Source organism: Mytilus galloprovincialis, chromosome 3 (genome assembly GCF_965363235.1).
Source record: "Mytilus galloprovincialis chromosome 3, xbMytGall1.hap1.1, whole genome shotgun sequence".
In the NCBI taxonomy this organism is placed as follows: Eukaryota; Metazoa; Mollusca; class Bivalvia; order Mytilida; family Mytilidae; genus Mytilus; species Mytilus galloprovincialis.
Window position 1 is genome coordinate 82,209,983 of NC_134840.1, and position 20,495 is coordinate 82,230,477.

Here is a 20,495-nt window from a genome sequence, read left to right on the forward strand (position 1 = left end):
ATTCAAACGGGAAAACCAACGGTTATGTTTTTATTTTTTATATTGAGTTGTGAGATTTATTGTTACATTTTGTGTCTCTAATTTGGAACTCCATCGTCCGAAATAGAGATCCTCAACACACACAATTTGACCTACATTTTCACTTGTACTTGTATTAAAAGACTTTGTATATTGAGTATACTTTAACGGTAGGTTTAAACTTGTTGTAAATTGATTAGCCCCTAATTATTTTATGTTTTGATAACACTTAATCTGTAACAAATTATTCAACCTATGCCAACATTTTTTCATACAATTTTATACCTAAATTTCAAAATGTTGGCATAGGTTGAATGAACCGTAAATCTATATACCCGCATAGTAAATAAGCCATATTTTCTTATGCCAGGATTCAATGTACATACAATACAATGGACAGCAATATTGCAATACAATTACAACAAACTTTTGTTTTTATAAATTTAGGGTGCCAGAATGTCCTCCTTTTAAGAATAATTTAATAAAATTGAGAAATAAATTAAAAGCGTTTATTATGATAACTAGAGAAAAACTCATAATCATTTGAAAATGCACTTGAGTATATTGTACTCTATTAGTTGTTATTGGCTTTTGAAAAGATTCCAGTAACTGCGAGTACTCTCAGAACTCTTAGTACCATCTGTACTGAGTGTCTTTTTGTTGTTGAGATGAACAAGTACTAAGCCTCGTCCACTATAGGATTAAACACATTTTTTCAAGAGGTTATTGATGTGTAAACCGGGGCGATTAACTCACAAACTGAATAAAAGTCCGAAGGACTTTTATGTCAAGTTTGTGAGTAAGAGACCCGGTTTACACATCAATAACCTCTTGAAAAATTGTGTTTAATCCTTATAATTCTTCAGCCAAACATATGCGATTATTAATTTACATTATTTGTTTGATGGCTGCTATATTTTCCATCAAAAGCATAATGGCATGTCGTTACTAAGGAGTACGCCGCCATCTTGACTTTCTAAAAACAATAAATGTCCGACAAATGCAACAGAATCTAAAATGAAATAGCACCTACCTCAAAAAACTTCATTTGAATTAAGTATTATCCAAATTTGAAGCGTACACGTAACGAAATAGTCTTTCCCTTGAACATTGATCAACATTTTCATTCGTATGACGTCGTGTTTTGCCATGAAGTAAATTCGCCAAATCCGTCATGAAATTTCGCAGAATTTTATTTAAATCTTATTTTTTATATTATCGCAGCTTTTGTGCATTTATTTTATTTCTTTTTTTGTTATGTATGCATTAGAATAGAAACAACTGTTATGCAATTGTTGTATAATCTCAATTTGCTGAAAATGTGTATCGCACATGAATAGATTACGGAAGTAGTTTCGAAAACATGGTTTATCGAAGTGTAAACCAAGAGAAAAAATCTAAGTGACCAATCCAATTCAAGTATTTATAGATATGCAAATGATATAAGAATTATTCTGTGTTGTTTTATATTTCTATTTGTATCCATCTGATTGGTTATGGTTAGGGGGATGATTTGTGATATCGCTAACAATGTTTAACTCCGCTACATTATGTATGAATGTGCCTATCCAAAGTCAGGAGTCTGTAATTAAGTGGTTGTTGGTTTTTTTGTCATTTTTTTTACCTTAATTAGGCTGTTAGCTTACTCGTTTGATATGTGTTACATTTGTCATGTTGGGCCTTTTATAGCTGACTATCTGGTTTGGGCGTTTCTAATTGTTTAGGCCCGTACAGTGAACTATGGTTGTTAATGTCTGTGCCAATTCATCTGTTGTAGAAAGTTGTCGTATTGGCAATCATTCAACATCATTCTCTTTTACAATAAATAAAAAGAACATAACGACTAAATGACAAACAACAGTAACCAACACGGAACATAGAAAACCGAGCAACGCAAACATATATACATTATGATAAATTTAGCAGGAAAGGTACATGTCGTGGTTAATATTGTATGTATTCAAGAAAAAGCTCCATCTCGTCTAACACAATTTCATCAGTGTTCACTTATAGTATACTATATTTCCATCACTCGTGGTGATCTAGCATTCGTTGACATACCACAGTCTTATAGACAAAATGTATTATTATAATTACATTCAATAAGTTGATGCTTAATTTTTAATTATTTTTATTTTTTTTATTTTTTGTATAATAGATTATGTAGAATTTATTAGGGAAAAGTGATCTTTCGTTGTAATCCGTTGAAAATTATAATACTCTCAACAGTCAAGATGCTTTATTTTTATTTTTTAGGTGACGGAATGAGCTATTTTAATGGGATGAAGTTCACAACCTATGATCAAGATAACGACAAATTTGGTGGTAACTGTGCTGCTCTTTCCAGTATAAAAGGTGCTTGGTGGTTCAATGACTGCTGGAGAAATACGGACGCCATGCTAAATGGACAGTACACCCATAGAAATAATAGTCAGCTGGGTATTAGATATCGCTCGCTCGGAAAATATCCTCAGAAAAAATCTTCTATGAAGATTCGAAAAGTGTAATTACATGTCTAGCTACCATAAATAAATTGAGGCAAAATAATGTATTTTTAGTGTTGTTTATTTATCTACATACATCGGACGGTACATACTTGTGGTATTAGGATATTGATGAAAATATAATGAATATGAATATAGTATATTTAAAGCGATTTCCTGGGTTTACTTTCACAGAAACGCTAAAATTCAAAAATGTAAAAATCAAGGATGTATAGACACATGAAAATGTTTAGTGCTGTATGACAATATTGGACATAAAAATTGCCAAATCAATCTAAAATTGAATTAACTTGAGGGGGTTATCTGGTTGAAAAGAAGTAAATTTCCAAAAAGACACATCACACATGAATAAACGCAATAGATACCACTGTTCAAGGTTATGGGTTACGTATTTATCCGATTAAGTCATATTTTCATGTAAAAATTACACAAAGGAAAAAAATTATCCATTATTAAAATGAACTCCATATAGATTAATACTGTGACAGCTATGTTGAGAGTTAATAATGTACACATTCCGTAATTTATTTTGAGGAATTATAAACCCCACTTATGTAATAACCGACATGCGTAAATATGATAATAATAGATGTATTTTCATTCAATATATGAACTCAAATTCATATTCCATCTTATTTGATGTAGTTCAAACAGGTCAGGGTTCTGCGCTTTGCCAAAACATATTTAATGTTGGTCGAGGGGTCACCCAGGAAAAACATTACAGATCTATCAGGATTTAAAAATGTTATTGGGATATCAATTTGGATGCGCCTTGATTTAAACCAACAACTAGAGAAGGATTTCAACGAATTCACAAGGGAACAGTCAATCATAATTCTGACCAGTATTTCATCACAATCTTAAATACCTATCCTTTCTATTTTAATCAATTAAACAAAGTGCTTGTAAGCACAGAAGGGAAAAGATTGCATTAAGTTATCAGTGAGAAGTAAAATTAAATATAGCAATGTCAATAAAGCATTGGTTGTAGTTCATTCAACTACAATTCTAGACAATTGGAGATAACTCCAATTCTTAAAAGATGAATTTAACAATGACATTAATTACATTTTAGAACAGCTATTATATTCCTGCACCTTCCAAAAACTATGTAACTTTCTTGACAAGAGTAATATTGTTTTTGACTTGAATATCTGAACATATATTACATTGATACATTCTGGAGATATAAAAAAAGAAGATGTGGTATGATTGCCAATGAGACAACCCTCCACAAGAGACCAAAATGACATAGACATTAACAACTATATGTCACCGTACGGACTTTGACAATGAGCAAAGCCCATACCGCATAGTCAGCTATAAATGGATCCGAAATGACAATGTAAAACAATTCAAACGAGAAAACTTACAGCCTAATCTATGTACAAAAAAATGTATGAAAAACAAATATGAAACACATAAACAAACGACAACCACTGAATTACAAGCTCCTGACTTGGGACAGGCAAATACATATAGTATGTGGCGGGGTTAATCATGTTATAGGGATTCAAACCCTCCCCATAACCTTGGACAGTGGTATGACAGCACAACATAAGAACGAATTATAAAAATCAGTTGAAAAAGGCTTAACTCATCAGAGGGATAAAAATACAAGTGTAAATGTTCATTGATAAGATGTTTAGAATGTTGGGATCAATGCACTATACTTTGTGTATCAAAAAGATAGTGATAAGCCTTGGAAGATTTATATATCAAGTCAGTAACATAGGATATTGATTGCATTTTCATGCAATCTTTACCCCAAAACGGTAAAACATCGTTGTCATATCTAAATTAACTGCTTTACTGTCGATTTATTAATTTTACAAACAGCTATGGTAGCTACACCAATCGGACTGTTATACTTAACATTACTCTGTAGGTCCATTCTGAATTTTCAAGGGCGAGTATACCTTATAAATTGATCGAGAAGATGAAAATCAATATAACAAACAAAATCTCAGTTACTGAAATCTTATAGAGCGAGACCGGTGCAACTACAGAAGAAGTAATCAATCTCCATCTATATTCACACTCCATCAAAATGTCCCAATCGGTAACTACTTATCAGAGGTACCAGGATTATAATTTAGTACTCCAGACGCGCGTTTTGTCTACATAAGACTAATCAACTGTTCTGGTATCACATGTGTGGCAGGATCTGCTTACCTTTCCGGACCACCTGCGATTAGCCCCAGTTTTTGGTGGGGTTCGTGTTGCTCAGTTGTTTTGTTTTCTATGTTGTGTTTGTGTACCCCTATTTGTCTATTTATCTTTTTCCTTTTTAGCCAGGGCGTTGTCAGTTTATTTTCAACTGATAAGTTTGAATGTCCCTCTAGTATCTTTCGTCTCTCTTCTTTGAAGATATAAGACTGCGAAAATATGTCGTTGTGGAGCTAAGATAAATACAACTAATTCATGATGGTACCGCAATCGGAATTTTTTGTTAAGTAAGGCACACATCTCTCTTTATGAAAGTCGTACAAGTATAAACCTGCACGGGCATAACGCATTGTTTGATATATACAATAGCCATACAATGGAGCAGAATGCATAATATTGCTTTGAAATGGAAAGTTGACAATCAGAACGTAGAATCAAAACGTTTGTCATATATTCTGGTTTGAAGTCGTCAATATGACAATATTGAGGAAATGTTCAAAGATATCAAGCAATTTTCTTAGTTCCGGCACTATCTTTAATCTCAAGTTTATTCAGATATATATACGATGCACGCAGTCACTGAAATGTAAGGTCATCAATGTATCTTTCTGAGACTAAAACTGAAGAACCTTTCGAGATGCTTTTTTTTCTGTCCGTTTTTTAGAAGGAAGTTTATGTATGAAAACTGCATCACATGACCAAATATCAGGGCTTTAATCCACAGAGGCAAATGTTTTAAAACTTTGATTATCTTTCTTTATCTTGAACAATCAGTATGTCGAAGTTTCGAAATGTTTGTTCTCGATCGTACCACCTGAACATTATTTCAGTACAAGTGTTAAGTGATTGGATAATGAAGCCATTTTCTATGGTAACGCAGACCAAAATCCTGACATTACAGCTTAGTTTTAGTCCCCGAGGGTATCGCCAGTAAAATAGCTAAGTATTTGCAAGAAATACAGATAAAGTTTTATCGACATTTGGTAAACCATTAGAATATTAAAATATAAGACAAGCTTCTCCCTCATGCATAGCTCCGATATCTTTTTTTAATGTGCCTAAATTTTGATTCCCTTCTGTTACATCAGCTCTTCGGCATTCACGTTTGAATGGCTTGGAATCACACATCAATGAAAAGAATAATGTGCATACGCTGTTGTAGATACTGTACTGTTTGATATTACGAAGTTAAATGCATTTTAAGGTAGAAACACGATTGAGCCGTAACTCATTTAATACTCATTGTAGTTCGATAAACTAATTTCGATTTGAAAAAAATGACTCACAATCTTAAATCTAACCCCAATCGGTTTACTGTATAAAGACCCACTGTTTACTGTTTTATCATCCTGGAGCCTTAACCAGGAACGCCATGATCAGATTAATATATATCAGAAGACATTTGAAGTTCAACCAATGTATTATATACTTAAAATGACGTCAATCACACGAATCGGACGTCAATGAGGGAAAGTGGAGCTCTCTTTTAGGCCAGATAAAGATTGCAAAGTAAAACCAAAAAACATTCAGCCAATTTCATTTCTGATTAATGATTATGCAATTAAATCATATAGACTAAATAAACTCATCATAGATACCAGGACTAAATTTAGTATATACGCCAGACGCGCGTTTCGTCTACAAAAGACTCATCAGTTACGCTCGAATGACGCATGTTTCGTCTACAAAAGACTAAGTACGCGGTAAATGAATAGCCTTTTATCAATGCTTGTTACAACTTCATTATAGCATACTGATAGGAATGTGTAAGTTTACAGATAATAAAGTCTTAATAGTCAATTATCTCAACAACAAAACAATAACTTTTTAACCTAGACGCCTTTTTCATAAATGAGTCTGGGTATAAATTGAAACCAACGTTATACTTCATGTATTTTGTTCCGAGTATTCATAATGAATGTACCTTTAGTTTTATTGTTAATTTATGCCTTTGCAATCAATATGATTCTCTGTGACAATGAAGTCCGAATGCGCATCCAAGGGAGTATAACTGCCACAGGTACGTGTATTTTTAGATATATACAACTGTCTTTTATTTGGACATTTCACCATTTCTAATTGACATTTTGTTATGTTCTAAAAAGTTCGAATTTCACAGATCTATTAATATTATATTTTCTAATGCGATATCAAGGAAATGCATACTAAGTCAGGATAATACAGTTGTTATCCATTCGTTTTATATGATTGAGCTTTTGATTTTGTCATTTGATAAGGGATAATCCATTTTGAATTTTCCTCGGAGTTAAGTGATTTTGTGATTTGACTTTTTTCCAAAGGAACCCGGGAATTGGAACACTTTGAATCAACAAAAAATAGATTAACATGAGAAATTTATGTTTGGGACTGACTGAGACACATTATAAAGGGATATGAATATTTTCTTTAAATAATCCAGAACCTGAATTAACATCTTTAATTGGAATCACACCGTTCAACATATTTTTATAGGATGTTAAGTTTTTTTGGTTCTTGAAGAAATTCAAAAAATTATATATAATTGGTTTATATTTGTCTATTAATAACAGTTGTTAAAAGACCTTAGACGATTGATCTTTGGCCGACTTACTTAAAATATATTTATTGAAATGTCATGCATGTTTTTAGTTCTCCTACCCTAAAGAGCCATGAAATGTTCTGTACGATATCCTATATAGAAGTGGTATTTATGGATAGCTAACATATTACTCTTTCAAATTAATGCAATTTTAGTATTTCCTTTCTAATTATTTAAGATTTCAAAATGTTTGTAAATTTTTTTACAGTCTGCTTCGCCTGTTACAGTAATCAATTTTATTGCAAATGTTCAAATCATCGAATCGCTTTCAACAGGTACCACGGGAAACATAACTGAAAACTCCAGAAAAACAGTCAAGCTTGCCACTGAGATCAAGAATATGCTGAACGGTTTGTACATACACATTCATTGATTAAATTGTGTATTAAAAATATAAAATTTATGCAAGATCGACTTATGTTTTCTTGTAGTAATACAAGGTTTGATTTTAAGGACTAATCTCAGGCTTTCGTGGCAATGTTCTGTGTACATGAATGCTATAAAAGCATTGATAAAGCTGGCTTTTCTTAACGCACTATAAATTTAATAAAATATCTCCACATTATCTCCAATTGTAACATTCAGTTTAAACTGTTGCAGCACTGTACTAGGAAGAAGGTGTTTTAAAAGTATGCTACAAAAATTTAATTAAACAAATCAAGTTTTAAACCTTTTTCAAAACTCTAAATACTGCAATATCAGGTTACAAGAAATACGCAAAATTGCTAGCATAAGATTTTCAAGAGGAATGAAAAATGTGTGTTTACTAGAATGGATAACATTGTGGGTTTTTTCTTGTTAACTAGAACTTGGTTATTTAAGAGATATTGAAACTCACTTTCTTGTATGTGCTTTTTTGTTATTAAAATTTTGATAAGCAACTGAACGGAATAAGTGTTGGTGGTGTTTTTTGTAAAATCGTTTAACAAAGATTTGAAAAAAAATCCAGCATTGTGCACTACAAATGTTAAAATCGCGATTTATTTTGCCCACAGGTACGATGGAAAACCTTACTGAAGACTCTAACAAAGCAGTCAAACTTGCCACCGGAATTAAGAACATGCTTAACGGTTTGTGTACTTCTTTTCATTTCATCGTATTATTAATTACTAATTAATGTTATTTAGGTTTGTCAAAACGTCTGTAAGTTTAATTTAAATCTAATCGTTTTTATTCTTTGTAAATTATGTGTGTTGTCTGATTTATTATATGTATCCATCTCCTTAGTTTGAAAGTCTTATTCCTCATTAAATCCTCATTAAAACTGATGTCTTTAGCCTAACTTATCATTTTATTTACAAAAATGGAGATATTCATGGGTACACTATTTCATACGAAATCCTAACCCGTATTTAGCAATATATACATATATAAGACTGTGTAGATTTACACATGGGCCAAAACATGGCATAGGCGTTGAAAATAGGCAAAAGAACATAACGCACAGATTTAAGCAAAAGTAGTTTAACAATGTTAACATCTTGTAAATGTATCAGGAAGAGAGAAATTAATGCAGCAAACTTAAAAGAAAAAAGGCGAATCCCATGAACAGAGCTAGACCGCATGCATCATCTGCCAACGCAAATTCAGAATATTACAAAATGGCCAGTTTTACTGTGCGTATTGTTTATTCTCCATTGGCTTGATGTATAGCGGATATGAGATCTCACAAAACATGTTTAACCCCATCGCATTTTTTCAGACCTTTGTTAGTCTTGTATGTTTTTGTCTCTACTTTTGATTCATTTATGCATATTTCGGAGTTTAGTGTGACGTCAACATTCTCTGTTTAACGGCCGAGATTTTCCGCTGTGTTGAAGACCCATTGAAGGCCTGGAACAGTTTCTGCTCTTTGGTCGGGTTGTTGTCCCTTTGACCCACTCCCCGTTTCCATTCTTATTTTAAGGTTACATACCAGAATACTACATTGGTATCAGAAGATCTATGAGTAATATAGAATGCCAGTCAATCATTTTTGTGACCTACGAATGCTCAAAATGGATCAATACATATTTACTACCAGTTCAATATTGATTAAAAATTATCTTAAGTAGCATGTAACTATCTCCGTAAAATAAGTCAGTTTAATGATTGGAAAACTATACTGGAATGGTATATTATACGTTTTATATAATTTGCTTTAAAAATTTAAATGTGGAAAGGTACATATATATAGATGCTGAACGGTTCGTTTTTTTTTTTTTTTCTTTTTTATTAAAACAATGTTTTTAATAAATATAAGTGTATGTAAAAAATATGTTTTATGTATGTTTCGTAACTGTCAAATCTTAATGTTTTTGGGGTTTATTGTTGATGATAGGTATGTGTTTATATAGCGATAGCCAGAATAGCTGTGAGAGGATGGAAAAAGAGACGCAGAAGGTCACTGCAGGTATTACATACATCAATCTATTACATCTGAGAGAAGTGCACACATGGAAGAAAATGAAATATATAAATTTAAAATTTACAACTGTTTTTTTTTTTTAATTCGAGTTCCATATAGTATAATTTAGTTTTTTTAGTTCGTTTGGTATTATTTCATACTCCAAATTAACTCAAACTACAACAAATCTACCTTTTTTCTTTTCCTTTTTTGTCTTGTTTAGTTAGTATTGATTCGAAGGTAAACATTGTCACCTAGAATATAATTGCTCGCAGATTTAAAAAAAAATATATTACTGAACTGATCACAAATCTTCATTCTGATTTATATATCTTAAAATATTGAACATAAGGATAAATGGCAATTTGTATTTCAACTCATTCAGTTTTTATTTGGTTTTACTCTTATCAACAAATATCATTTATTTATTCAGACATGGATTCGATTAAAGAAAAACTTGACAAAATACTGAGTATAGTTAGTGATTTGAAACGTAAGTAGAAAATTAAGCTTACGTAAAAATGGAGAATTTTTCATGATGAAGAGGACGCGTGCTTCCCAAAAAGAATCTTGAGCTATTCGTAAAATGATATGTTGTTGTATTAAAGAATTCTAATCACAAAATTCAAAGTATTCAATCATTTTGAAAATACCAACGAATTATTTTACGTCCGAAATGGGAAAAAAAATCGCATGTTTTGAAAAGGTAAATTCTTTTGCACGAAAGGTTAAGGGTGGTTAAAATTCTGATGAAAATGTTGCACATAGAGTGAAAAGGAGTTCAAATGTATTAACATAATTCTTAATTTCTAAGAATGTTTCTATGTTATATTAAGACGATGGCCATGGAATTCTGCCAAAAGAATGTAAAGATATCACAAACAAAGTAGTTGGATTACAAACAATTTACCTTGACGATCACAGAAATGTGTCTGTCCAATGTGAGGAAGGAGGATGGACTGTAAGTATAGTAGAAATTCTAATGCATTTATTTTGTATGAATGGTTCTGATTGGATGACAGTAAGCGTAAAATTCTCTATCTCCTTGTCTGTAAATGAGGAAGCCGACATTTTGAATTGCGGAATGTATTGACGTAATGAATTTTAAACCTGATGCCTTTTGTTATCTATTATTCATGTGTAATACGTTCTGCTATTTATTTGTATTGTAGTCCTGTATTATTATGTTGTCATTTTAATGTTATATTTAACAATGCCATCAAAGTGCGAGGTTTGGCATGCCACAAAACCAGGTTCAACCCACCATTTTTTTCTTTAAAAATGTCCTGTACCAAGTCAGGAAAATGGCCATTGTTATATCATAGTTCGTTTCTGTGTGTGTAACATTTTTACGTTGTGTTTCCGTTGTGTCGTTTGTTTTCTCCTATTTTTGAGTGTGAATTCACATTACTATAAGACGTGTCACGGTACTTTTCTATCCCAAATTCATGTATTTGGTTTTGATGTTATATTGGTTATTCTCATCGGATGTTGTCTAATGCTTAGTCCGTTGCTGTGTGTGTTACATTTTAATGTTGTGTCGTTGTTCTCCTCTAATATTTAATGCGTTTCCCTCAGTTTTAGTTTGTTACCCCGATTTTGTTTTTTGTCCATAGATTTATGAGTTTTGAACAGCGGTATACTACTGTTGCCTTTATTTAACATGTAATTTCTGCAAAAATAAACAAAAACAAAAAAACAACTCACATGTTGCACCTTTAAATCTTCTTTTCATCAAATTTAATGACATTTTCAAGCTGCTAAGAAGCCAAAAAAGCCTGGTGTTTACGTTTGATGCGTACCTATGATGTCACCTAGATTAGGTTAAAACGAAGATAACATCTTTTCGCGGAATTTTCTCCACTACGCATCGCCAGGTTAACAAAATTTGTGACAGTAAAACTACCGATGGACGTCCGCAAAGCTTCAAATTCAATACAGTTGTCTCTTGATTGTTCCTTTGTGTTAAGAATAAACAAGAAAAAAAAACTTTGACATCCATGTTTCAACTTTTTAATTTTTTATTCATTGCTGTCATTAAAAGTAGTAGTACATTTGCGGAAATTATATGAAAAATGCCAATGACACAGCCGAAAACACATAAAACATGCTGATCGAGTTAAGCCTATCTATGTTGTAATGCTACAGCACTATTTCAGGTCAGAGTGAAGGTTGGCGCATGTTAAAACGCTGCATTTTTATGCACCTCTCCTAAGTCAGAAGCCTGATGATCGGTGGTGGCTCATAAGTGTTTCTTGTCTTTTAAATAGATTGGTTTTCATGTTTGATATGTTTTACACTAGTCATTTTGAGGTCCTTCATAGCTTGATGTTCTAAGTAAGTCAAAGTTCTGTGTTGAAGGTCGTACTTTGACCTATAACTGTTTCCTTTTTGCATATTGTGACTTGGACGGATAGTTACATCTTATTGACCCTCATCCTACATCTTCTTATTTGTAATGACATCAGGGCGATATGTAAGTGTCATTTGATGTGTTTTAGTTTTGATTTTGCCATTTGATAAAGAACTTCCCGATTTGAATTTCCATTTGAGTTCGGTATTTTTGTCGTTTTACTTTTTTCAGCTGGAAGGCAAAAACGGAGCACAAATCTGTAAAATTTCTAGTACAATAGTAATACCGAATAATATCGTATATATTCTAAATTCTAAACAACACATACTTTTTTTTATTCTGTGTCCTATGAATCTTTGAAAAGTAGTCATTAGATTAACTATAAATTACTAATTCAAGATTTAGAGTAGGTATGGGTTCCTGGCTCAAGGCAACCTCCTTAATATTATAACCACATGGTCTATTTCACTGTTTTCGTTCTACAATATATAGAAGGGCTGCGTGGTAAATTAAGAATAGTCAAATTCATAAGCTATGCTACATTTAAGAAAGTGCATTCCAATTCATAAACTAGATTTTAGAATTGTTCACAACAACAACAATGTTACAATTGGTTCATATGAATAAAGTTTATTTCTATTTTTATGTGATAGCTTATACAAAAGCGGTATGATGGTAGTGTTGAATTCCATAGAAATTGGAAGGATTATGAAAATGGATTTGGAGACATACATGGGGAGTTCTGGTTAGGTAAAACAGATATGATCTTATAGAATATTCAAAGATTTTTTTCTCTCAGTGTTGTAAGGTTTATTTTTTGTAATATAACTTTTTACCAGTAAGTGTACATCTTGTTTAAAGACCTGGCTAGCAAATCATAAGATGTTAATACAGGCTTTAAAAAAGACCACACCTCATCATATTTTGAAAATATTCTGTATATCAAATATTTTTGCTTTTGCATTTCATCAAGTTGTGGATAAGAAAGCTTTAATTAAAATATGTGTGTTCTGTTTTGTTATAGTCATTGATATACAGACATATATTTCAGGCAACAAGAATATAGCGCAACTAACATCAGATGGAAATCATGAACTTAAGATAGATGTGGAGGACTGGAACGGAAACAAGCGTTATGCAGTTTATAGAAACTTCTCAATAGGCGACGCATCTATAAAATACAAATTGACCATTAGCAATTACTCAGGAAACGCAGGTAAATAAAATGAGATAGTTTGTGATGCTAAAAAGGTATAATTCTGTCTTCTTTCCAAGACAAGATTGAATAGATAACCTTAGGCCTATTTAACACAATCTTTTGGAATTTTGAGTCTTCAATGCTCTCCCACTTTGTACTTGTTTGGCTTTTTAACTATTTTGATCTGAGCGTAACTGATGAGTTTTGTGTAGACGAAAGGCGCGTCTGACGTATTAAATTATAAGCCTGGTACCTTTGATAACTATTTACACCACCAGATCTATGCAACTGCTGGTGGACGTTTCGTCCCCGGGGCAACCGCCAATTATTCAGTACTTCAGTGTTGACATGAATATTAATTATATAGTCATTTTTATATATTCACTGTTTGCAAATGTATAAATTATTCGAAATACTAAGATTTTTCTTTTCGCACGAATAGATTGCTTTAACCCTATTTGGCACAACTTTTTGGAATTTCGGGTCTTCAATGCACTTCAACTTTGTACTTGGTTGGCCCTTTAACTATTTTGATCTGAGCGTCACTGATGAGTGTATGTAGATAAAACGCGCGTCTGGCGTATTAAATTATGAGCCTATTGACATTTTAGACTTTTACGTTAATGTTTATGGAATGATTGTTCACATGCATATAATCTGCCCTTTTGTGATACTTAATTAATGGACATGCCCTATCAACATATTTTTACACAGTTTTAAAGATTTTTTTCATAGAGATGGCCATGTTCATAAACCATTCGAATTTAAAGTTTTAAAGCTGTATGTGTGCGTTCAGTTTATCATTGCTTTAATTATAAATGGTAATGATGAGTCTTAAAATTAACTTTAGTAAAGAAATAAACAATTGAACACGGATGAAATGTGTGAGTAAACTCATCATAGATACCAGGACTAAATTTTGTATATACACCAGACGCGCGCGTTTCGTCTACAACAGACTCATCAGTGACGCTCGAATCCAAAAAAATGTAAAAGGCCAAATAAATTCGAAGTTGAAGAGCAATGAGGACCAAAATTTCTAAAAGTTTTGCCAAATCCAGCTAAGGTAATCTATGCCTGAGGTAGAAAAGCCTTAGTATTTCAAAAATTCTAAATTTTGTAAACAGTTAATTTATAAATATAACCATATCAATGATAATTCATGTCAGCACAAAAGGTGCAGACTACTGGGCTGGTGATACCCTCGGGGAAATAAATCTCCACCAGCAGTCGCATCGATCCAGTGGTTGTTAAATAAACTCATCATAGATAAAGGGTTGTTTTATTTTATAAAAATAATTGTTTCCGTGTTATTTTCAAAACAAAACATTTAAATGCCCATTTGTTCAGTCCCCATCAAAATTGCGATAAAATTCATAATAAATGAACATGACTATGACGCGGAATTAGGGTCATAACCATCGAATTTAGCATATGCTTAAATCATTTTAGCGTATGAAATATTATAATTCAGCATATGCTAAACTGATTTTAGCATAAGCTAAATTCATTTTAACATAAGCTAAAATCATTTTAGCATACGCTGAATTATAATATAGCATACTCTAAAATGATTTAAGCATATACTAAACTCGATGGTTATGGCCCTAATTCCACGTCATACATGACGACCAAATTTGTTCAATCTTGATATCAAAATTGATGGGTACGATATCTAAATAAAGTCATCATAGATACTTAATTAGGCTAATAAAGTATTTTGGCAGATTTTTAACGTTTTCGTTTAAATGAAGACCAATGAAAAACGCATGTATTCTGGCAGATAATAGACTTTGCCTTTTTACATCTGAAATGGTTTGGATATTTATGAAATATTGTGATTTCTAGTGCAAAAGTACAAAAGGTGTCCGTACCTCTTATTCTCGTAAGAATAAGTTCATAACATTTAGAAAAAAATAAAGCGTTTTTACAATACCTAGAGAAAAACGCAAACTCAGTTAAAAGGGCACTTGAGTATACTGTACTATAATATAATTAATATTGGTTTGTGTTCTTCTTTTATGCCGAAGAATTACATTTTTTAAAAAATCAACAGAAAATGCGAGTTGAACACACTTTGATGTGTAAGGCACGAAGAACGTAAATCGGTCTTTTGACGCTTCTCATGGCTAATCAAATTCAACAGACTACTTCTATCTGATTTTACTACTAATAACGAAATTAATAATAGTCCATTTAAAGCCGTGTCTATCGATACAAAACTGAGAGGCGAAATATACCAAAGGCATATACAAACTCATTAGTCGAAAACATACTGACTAGCAAAAATAACACCAAAACGACAAAAAGACAAACAACAGAACACAGAACTGCAGAACATAGAAAATTAAAGACTGAGCAACACGACGAAGTATATGTACTGTTTATATCTAGCAGGAAAATAACATGTCGTGGTTAATATTGCATCCATTGAAATCTCGTCTCAAACTAAGGCTTTTCTACCTCAGGTATAGATTACCTTAGCTGTATTTGGCATAACTTTTAGGAATTTTGGTCCTTAATGCTCTTCAACTTCGTACTTTATTTGGCCTTTTAAACTTTTTTGGATTCGAGCGTCACTGATGAGTCTTTTGTAGACGAAACGCGCGTCTGGTGTATATACAAAATTTAGTCCTGGTATCTATGATGAGTTTACTCACACATTTCATCAGTGTTCAATTGTTTATTTCTTTACTGGTAATGATCCAGCATTCGTTGACATAATACCGTCTTATATATATTACCAATGCTCTTCAACTTTGTACTTGTTTGGCTTTATACATATTTTGATATGAGCGTCACGGATGAGTCTTATGTAGACGAAACGCGCGTCTGGCGTACTAAATTATAATCCTGGTACCTTTGATAACTATATATAGATAAAGAGTATTCTATGATTACATTCAATAAGAGAGGGACGACAGATACCAGGGGGAAAGTCAAACTTATAGATTTAAGATTTAAACTGCTGACAACGCCCTGGCTAAAAATAGAAAGACAAACAGACAAATAATAGTACAAAAGACAAAACATAAAAAACTAAAGACTAGACAACACGAACCCCACCAAGTTATTATTATACTTACTTCTTCGTAGATTTGTAAAAATTATGTAGAACTTATTTGGAAGAAAGTGTGTATTCGTTTCATTCCGTTGTTAAAGATAATCCTTTTTCACGGCCGCGAAGTTTCATGCTTTCTTTTTTTTTCCAGGTGACGGAATGAGCTATTATAATGGTATGAAGTTCACAACCTATGATCAAGATAACGACAAATATCGTGATAATTGTGCTGAACTCACATTATTTAAAGGTGGATGGTGGTATAATGACTGTTGGACAGAAAACGAGGCAGTACTTAATGGTCATTACACTCATAGAAATAATATTCAGCAGGGTATTATTTATAGATCGTTTAAAGGAACTTCTCTGAAAAAATCTACCATGAAGATTCGGAAAGTGTAACTACAAGTATTACTATCAATAAATGAAAGCTATAAGCTGTTTTTCTTTTATTTGTGTAGTTATAATATCGGTTATGTGTGTGCTATTAGGCAGATGGTGAAAATAGAATGAAATTCATAACAGTGTGGTCGAAGGTAAATCGTTTATTAGTAATTGTACTGAAAAGTTTACCTATAACTTGTTTGTCGTGGGCGATGATTTTATGCTCACTCAGTCTATCGGAGGCCTTCAAGTGGGGATTTAAATAATCATTTGTTACACATTTTGATACATAAAATGAAACTTCCTTTTCACAAATCATTTAAGGAATTTATTTTAAATAATTGTTATACCATCACTTACAACAGTTTCACTTTTAAGAATATTAATGTCCAGAGCTGATATCAATAAATAATAATAAAAAAAAAAAAAAAGTTTATTCATGGTAAAAAAAAAAACAAAAAAACTTTTAAGTTAATGGGGACCCGCGTTATTTCAGAAAATATCTTATTGATTAAGAGAACAAAAACTTCTTCGTTGTGATCATTTAAGAGTGGCCTTCTATTTATTCAATGCTAACCATGTGGGCTTTGGTTTTTTTTTTATGTACCATAAATCGATTCGTTCATTCAGATATTTGTCAGTTTGCCTTGGCTCTTCAAGTCCAACACACAACTTCTCACGAAATTGGTATTTTTCTTACAAAAATTACATCCATGTGATGTATTCTTTTCATGGAGAATGAATGTTGCACCTTATTTTATTTGTTATCGGTTTTTTTTTGTGTGTATCATTGACGTATAAGACAACCTGAATCTTCTTTATTCAAATTTAAAACATACGAGATGGCAATTATGACACAAAATAACTAAATTAAACTTACAGCAGAAGAAAGATAATGAACATCGCTTTTATAGTCTTCTAAATATCGAAGACACAAAGTCAGTGGTCTTTTTAAAAATGATGTAAATTTATAAAAGAAACAACAAACAAAATAGTTCGAATAATTATATTGGAAAAAGTAACGGTGTGTAAATTATAACAATTATTTTATTTCAATGAAAATCAAACTGTTGAATTTTTCCGCTGCGAGCAAATTTTTAATTTTGGTCGCATTTTTAAAATCAATAAATTTAGGTTCAAGAAATAATTGATGCAAACTATACTTTATTGTAGTTTTAACATGGGTAGGCATTATATTCGTGATTATTTTTGCCCGAACGATATCGAAAAACTATTATAAAAAGTGTCCTAGTTCAGTGAAAATGTACGTCATACTTATTTCCTAAACAAATAAATAAACAAACATTAATTAACATACAACACTACCAAAGGCCAGAGACTCCTTACTTGTATGATTTTGTAAAAAAATGCATCTTTTTAAAATAGTCGAAAACAAAATTGTCTGTCCAATGGAAAAGTCGAAGCCCAAAAAAGATGAACAGTGCATTATAGAAACTTTACATAGAAGCTGGTTGCAAAAGTTGACGACAAGATCTATTTTATAACTTGAGTATGGCCTAATACTATTAACCTGAAATAAATATATTTATAGCAATTCCCTTGATACGAAAGATCTACATGTTGCCTTGGGCTTTTTTTTTCTTTTTTTTTTTTTGCTCTTTGGTTGGGTTTTTGTCTCAATGACAATTCAATTTTCATTCTTATCATAGATATAACTGCATGTTAAAATAAGAATATGTAGTGTGATAGACAATCAGACACATTCTTTCCAGGGACCAACAGGCGTTATCAAGCTATAGGTCCCCGTATGGCCTTCGACCATTAGCAAAATACACACTTTATAGAATGAAAGCTCCAAAAGGTCTTGGCATGAAAAAAACAAACATAAAAGATGAGCGAGAAAAAAAATAGGGATACCGCATGGAAATTGGAAAATGGTCCGCAACATTAATTTAGTCAACTCACTTAGTTGAAATTAAAGACCTGGCGAATTTTAGCATTTTGCAATGGATGTGATGTATGTTTAAAAAAAAATCATGGTATGTTTGGACATTTTTATAAATCAAGTCTTGGTTTTAAATTATTTGCAAGTAAGTTTTAAGTCATGAACAAATAATCACTCACAGAAAGACGTCAAATCCATCAACAAAAGAAAAAAAATTAATAGACGACCGACAACGCACAGAATATCATGTATGTGTTCCGGACCATATGAGTATTTGGACCATACGCATATATCATGACCATAAGGATATACTAATATGGTCCAACCATACACATATGGTCCGACCGTACGCGAATGACGGGTATGGTCATGTACGTATGGTCCAAATACTCATAAGGTCCGGAAACATATTTTATTTGCGATCACAAATGCACGAAGACGTCCATTTCTATGTAAATTGGGTCGATTTTTTTATATAGATAAGATGAATGCGTTTCTGTTGCCAAGTGTTTTTCACAAGTATAGTAGCAGTATAGCAGAACGGTTTAAGTTTCCTATATACACCAAATGATACATTTTGCCAAAACAATAACGTAAATGCATGCAAATTTCACAAGGTTTAATCCAAATAGCTTTCTTACTATCCAATAACTTTCAAGTACGAAAGAGACAGGGCAGAAGTATATTTTGTCTTTATGTTTCGTATTTGCACAACTTTTGAAAGTGGTTTATGCATTCGTTCTAAAATAAAATTAAACCAGATAAAAGTTAAAAGATTACATAACTCGACAATCGCAATTGTTAAATCGCTTTGACATCCGAAAAAGATAATCAATCAATACATGCATTGCAACTTTTAAAGCCAGTAAGTCATTTTTTTTTTCTGAAAGAACATGGCTTTGCGATATCTTATTATGAAAATTGATTGTCGAAACATAACAAAAACACAAGTAAAGGACGTTTAATTAATCAATATAAATCAAAACACAAATTCCTGATTAGTATTTCGAATTATTTTATATAGGCGTTGAGAACCTTTGGTGACCCCACGGTTTAAATGTTTATATTAAGGACGTCGTGAGCAATGGGCGTTATAGACGAACGTTCACCTAATCTGTCCCAGTCAATGGGATATTAAAGTGCACCAATCAATGTCCACAGCCACACTGTTATGAATTCGATTATATTACAATGCATAAATTTCGTGTGTCAGTAACACTTTTCTGGCTTTACCTTCACCATAAATGCTCAAAACTCGTAAGGATCTAATCCACTAGATTGAACCTAAAAATACAACCCAACTAATGAAGTGGTATGTTTTATTGTTCTTTCATTTGTCTTTGTTCTATTATTAATATTTCTTTTACTGTTGGATTGTTTAAGTGATATCCATTAAACGTGACTCGGTACTTATACATCCCGTAAATGTGTTTGTATTGTCTTTCATTTTTTGGTGGTGTGTTTTGTATATGCGACTTTTTGTATTTCTTTGGTTCTTATAACGTGACTCTGTACTTTAAAGATCCCGTCAGTATGATATTGTTCTATTTTATGTTATTATGATATATTTCTATTATGAATTACAAAATACGTTAAACCACAAACTTCAAAATCATTCAATCGCGTAGTGGAATTAACCATTTGTGGATTCTTATAAATTCTATATAACATTTGGACTATTTGAAATCTTGGTCAATTTCTGAAATTTATTCTTACATACTTTTGATTTTTTAACCCTGTATGCTAACATTGCCTATGTGAAATTTTAAAATTATTGTATGTACATTGAACGACAAATATATGTGACGTATAAAATTTTCTGACGTCAGACACGCAAATCAATGAATGTGTTTGTAGATGTTTTTGTGTTCTGTTAAATTGTTTAGTTAACGCATCATTGTAAATAAAACGGAATTTGATGAGACTGTCATCAAAGTG

General features: G+C 32.0%; 1 protein-coding gene across 1 annotated transcript; it reads left to right on the forward strand.

Annotated features, from left to right (window-relative positions):
• The first annotated feature begins 7,501 nt into the window (after positions 1 to 7,501).
• LOC143069132 (ficolin-2-like) lies at positions 7,502 to 16,717 on the forward strand. The gene is made up of 8 exons (XM_076243609.1): positions 7,502 to 7,619; positions 8,265 to 8,339; positions 9,590 to 9,661; positions 10,089 to 10,148; positions 10,492 to 10,616; positions 12,662 to 12,758; positions 13,060 to 13,224; positions 16,419 to 16,717. The coding sequence occupies exons 1-8, from the start codon at positions 7,610 to 7,612 to the stop codon at positions 16,667 to 16,669; spliced, it is 855 nt and encodes a 284-aa protein (XP_076099724.1). The 5' UTR covers positions 7,502 to 7,609; the 3' UTR covers positions 16,670 to 16,717.
• The last annotated feature ends 3,778 nt before the right edge of the window (positions 16,718 to 20,495 follow it).

What these genes read in the sequence shown, in the direction of transcription:
- LOC143069132 (XM_076243609.1), top strand. An exon ending in AATTAAGAACATGCTTAACG is followed by an intron (nt 8,340 to 9,589) that starts GTTTGTGTACTT and finishes TGTTGATGATAG; the next exon opens with GTATGTGTTTATATAGCGAT. An exon ending in ACATGGGGAGTTCTGGTTAG is followed by an intron (nt 12,759 to 13,059) that starts GTAAAACAGATA and finishes CATATATTTCAG; the next exon opens with GCAACAAGAATATAGCGCAA.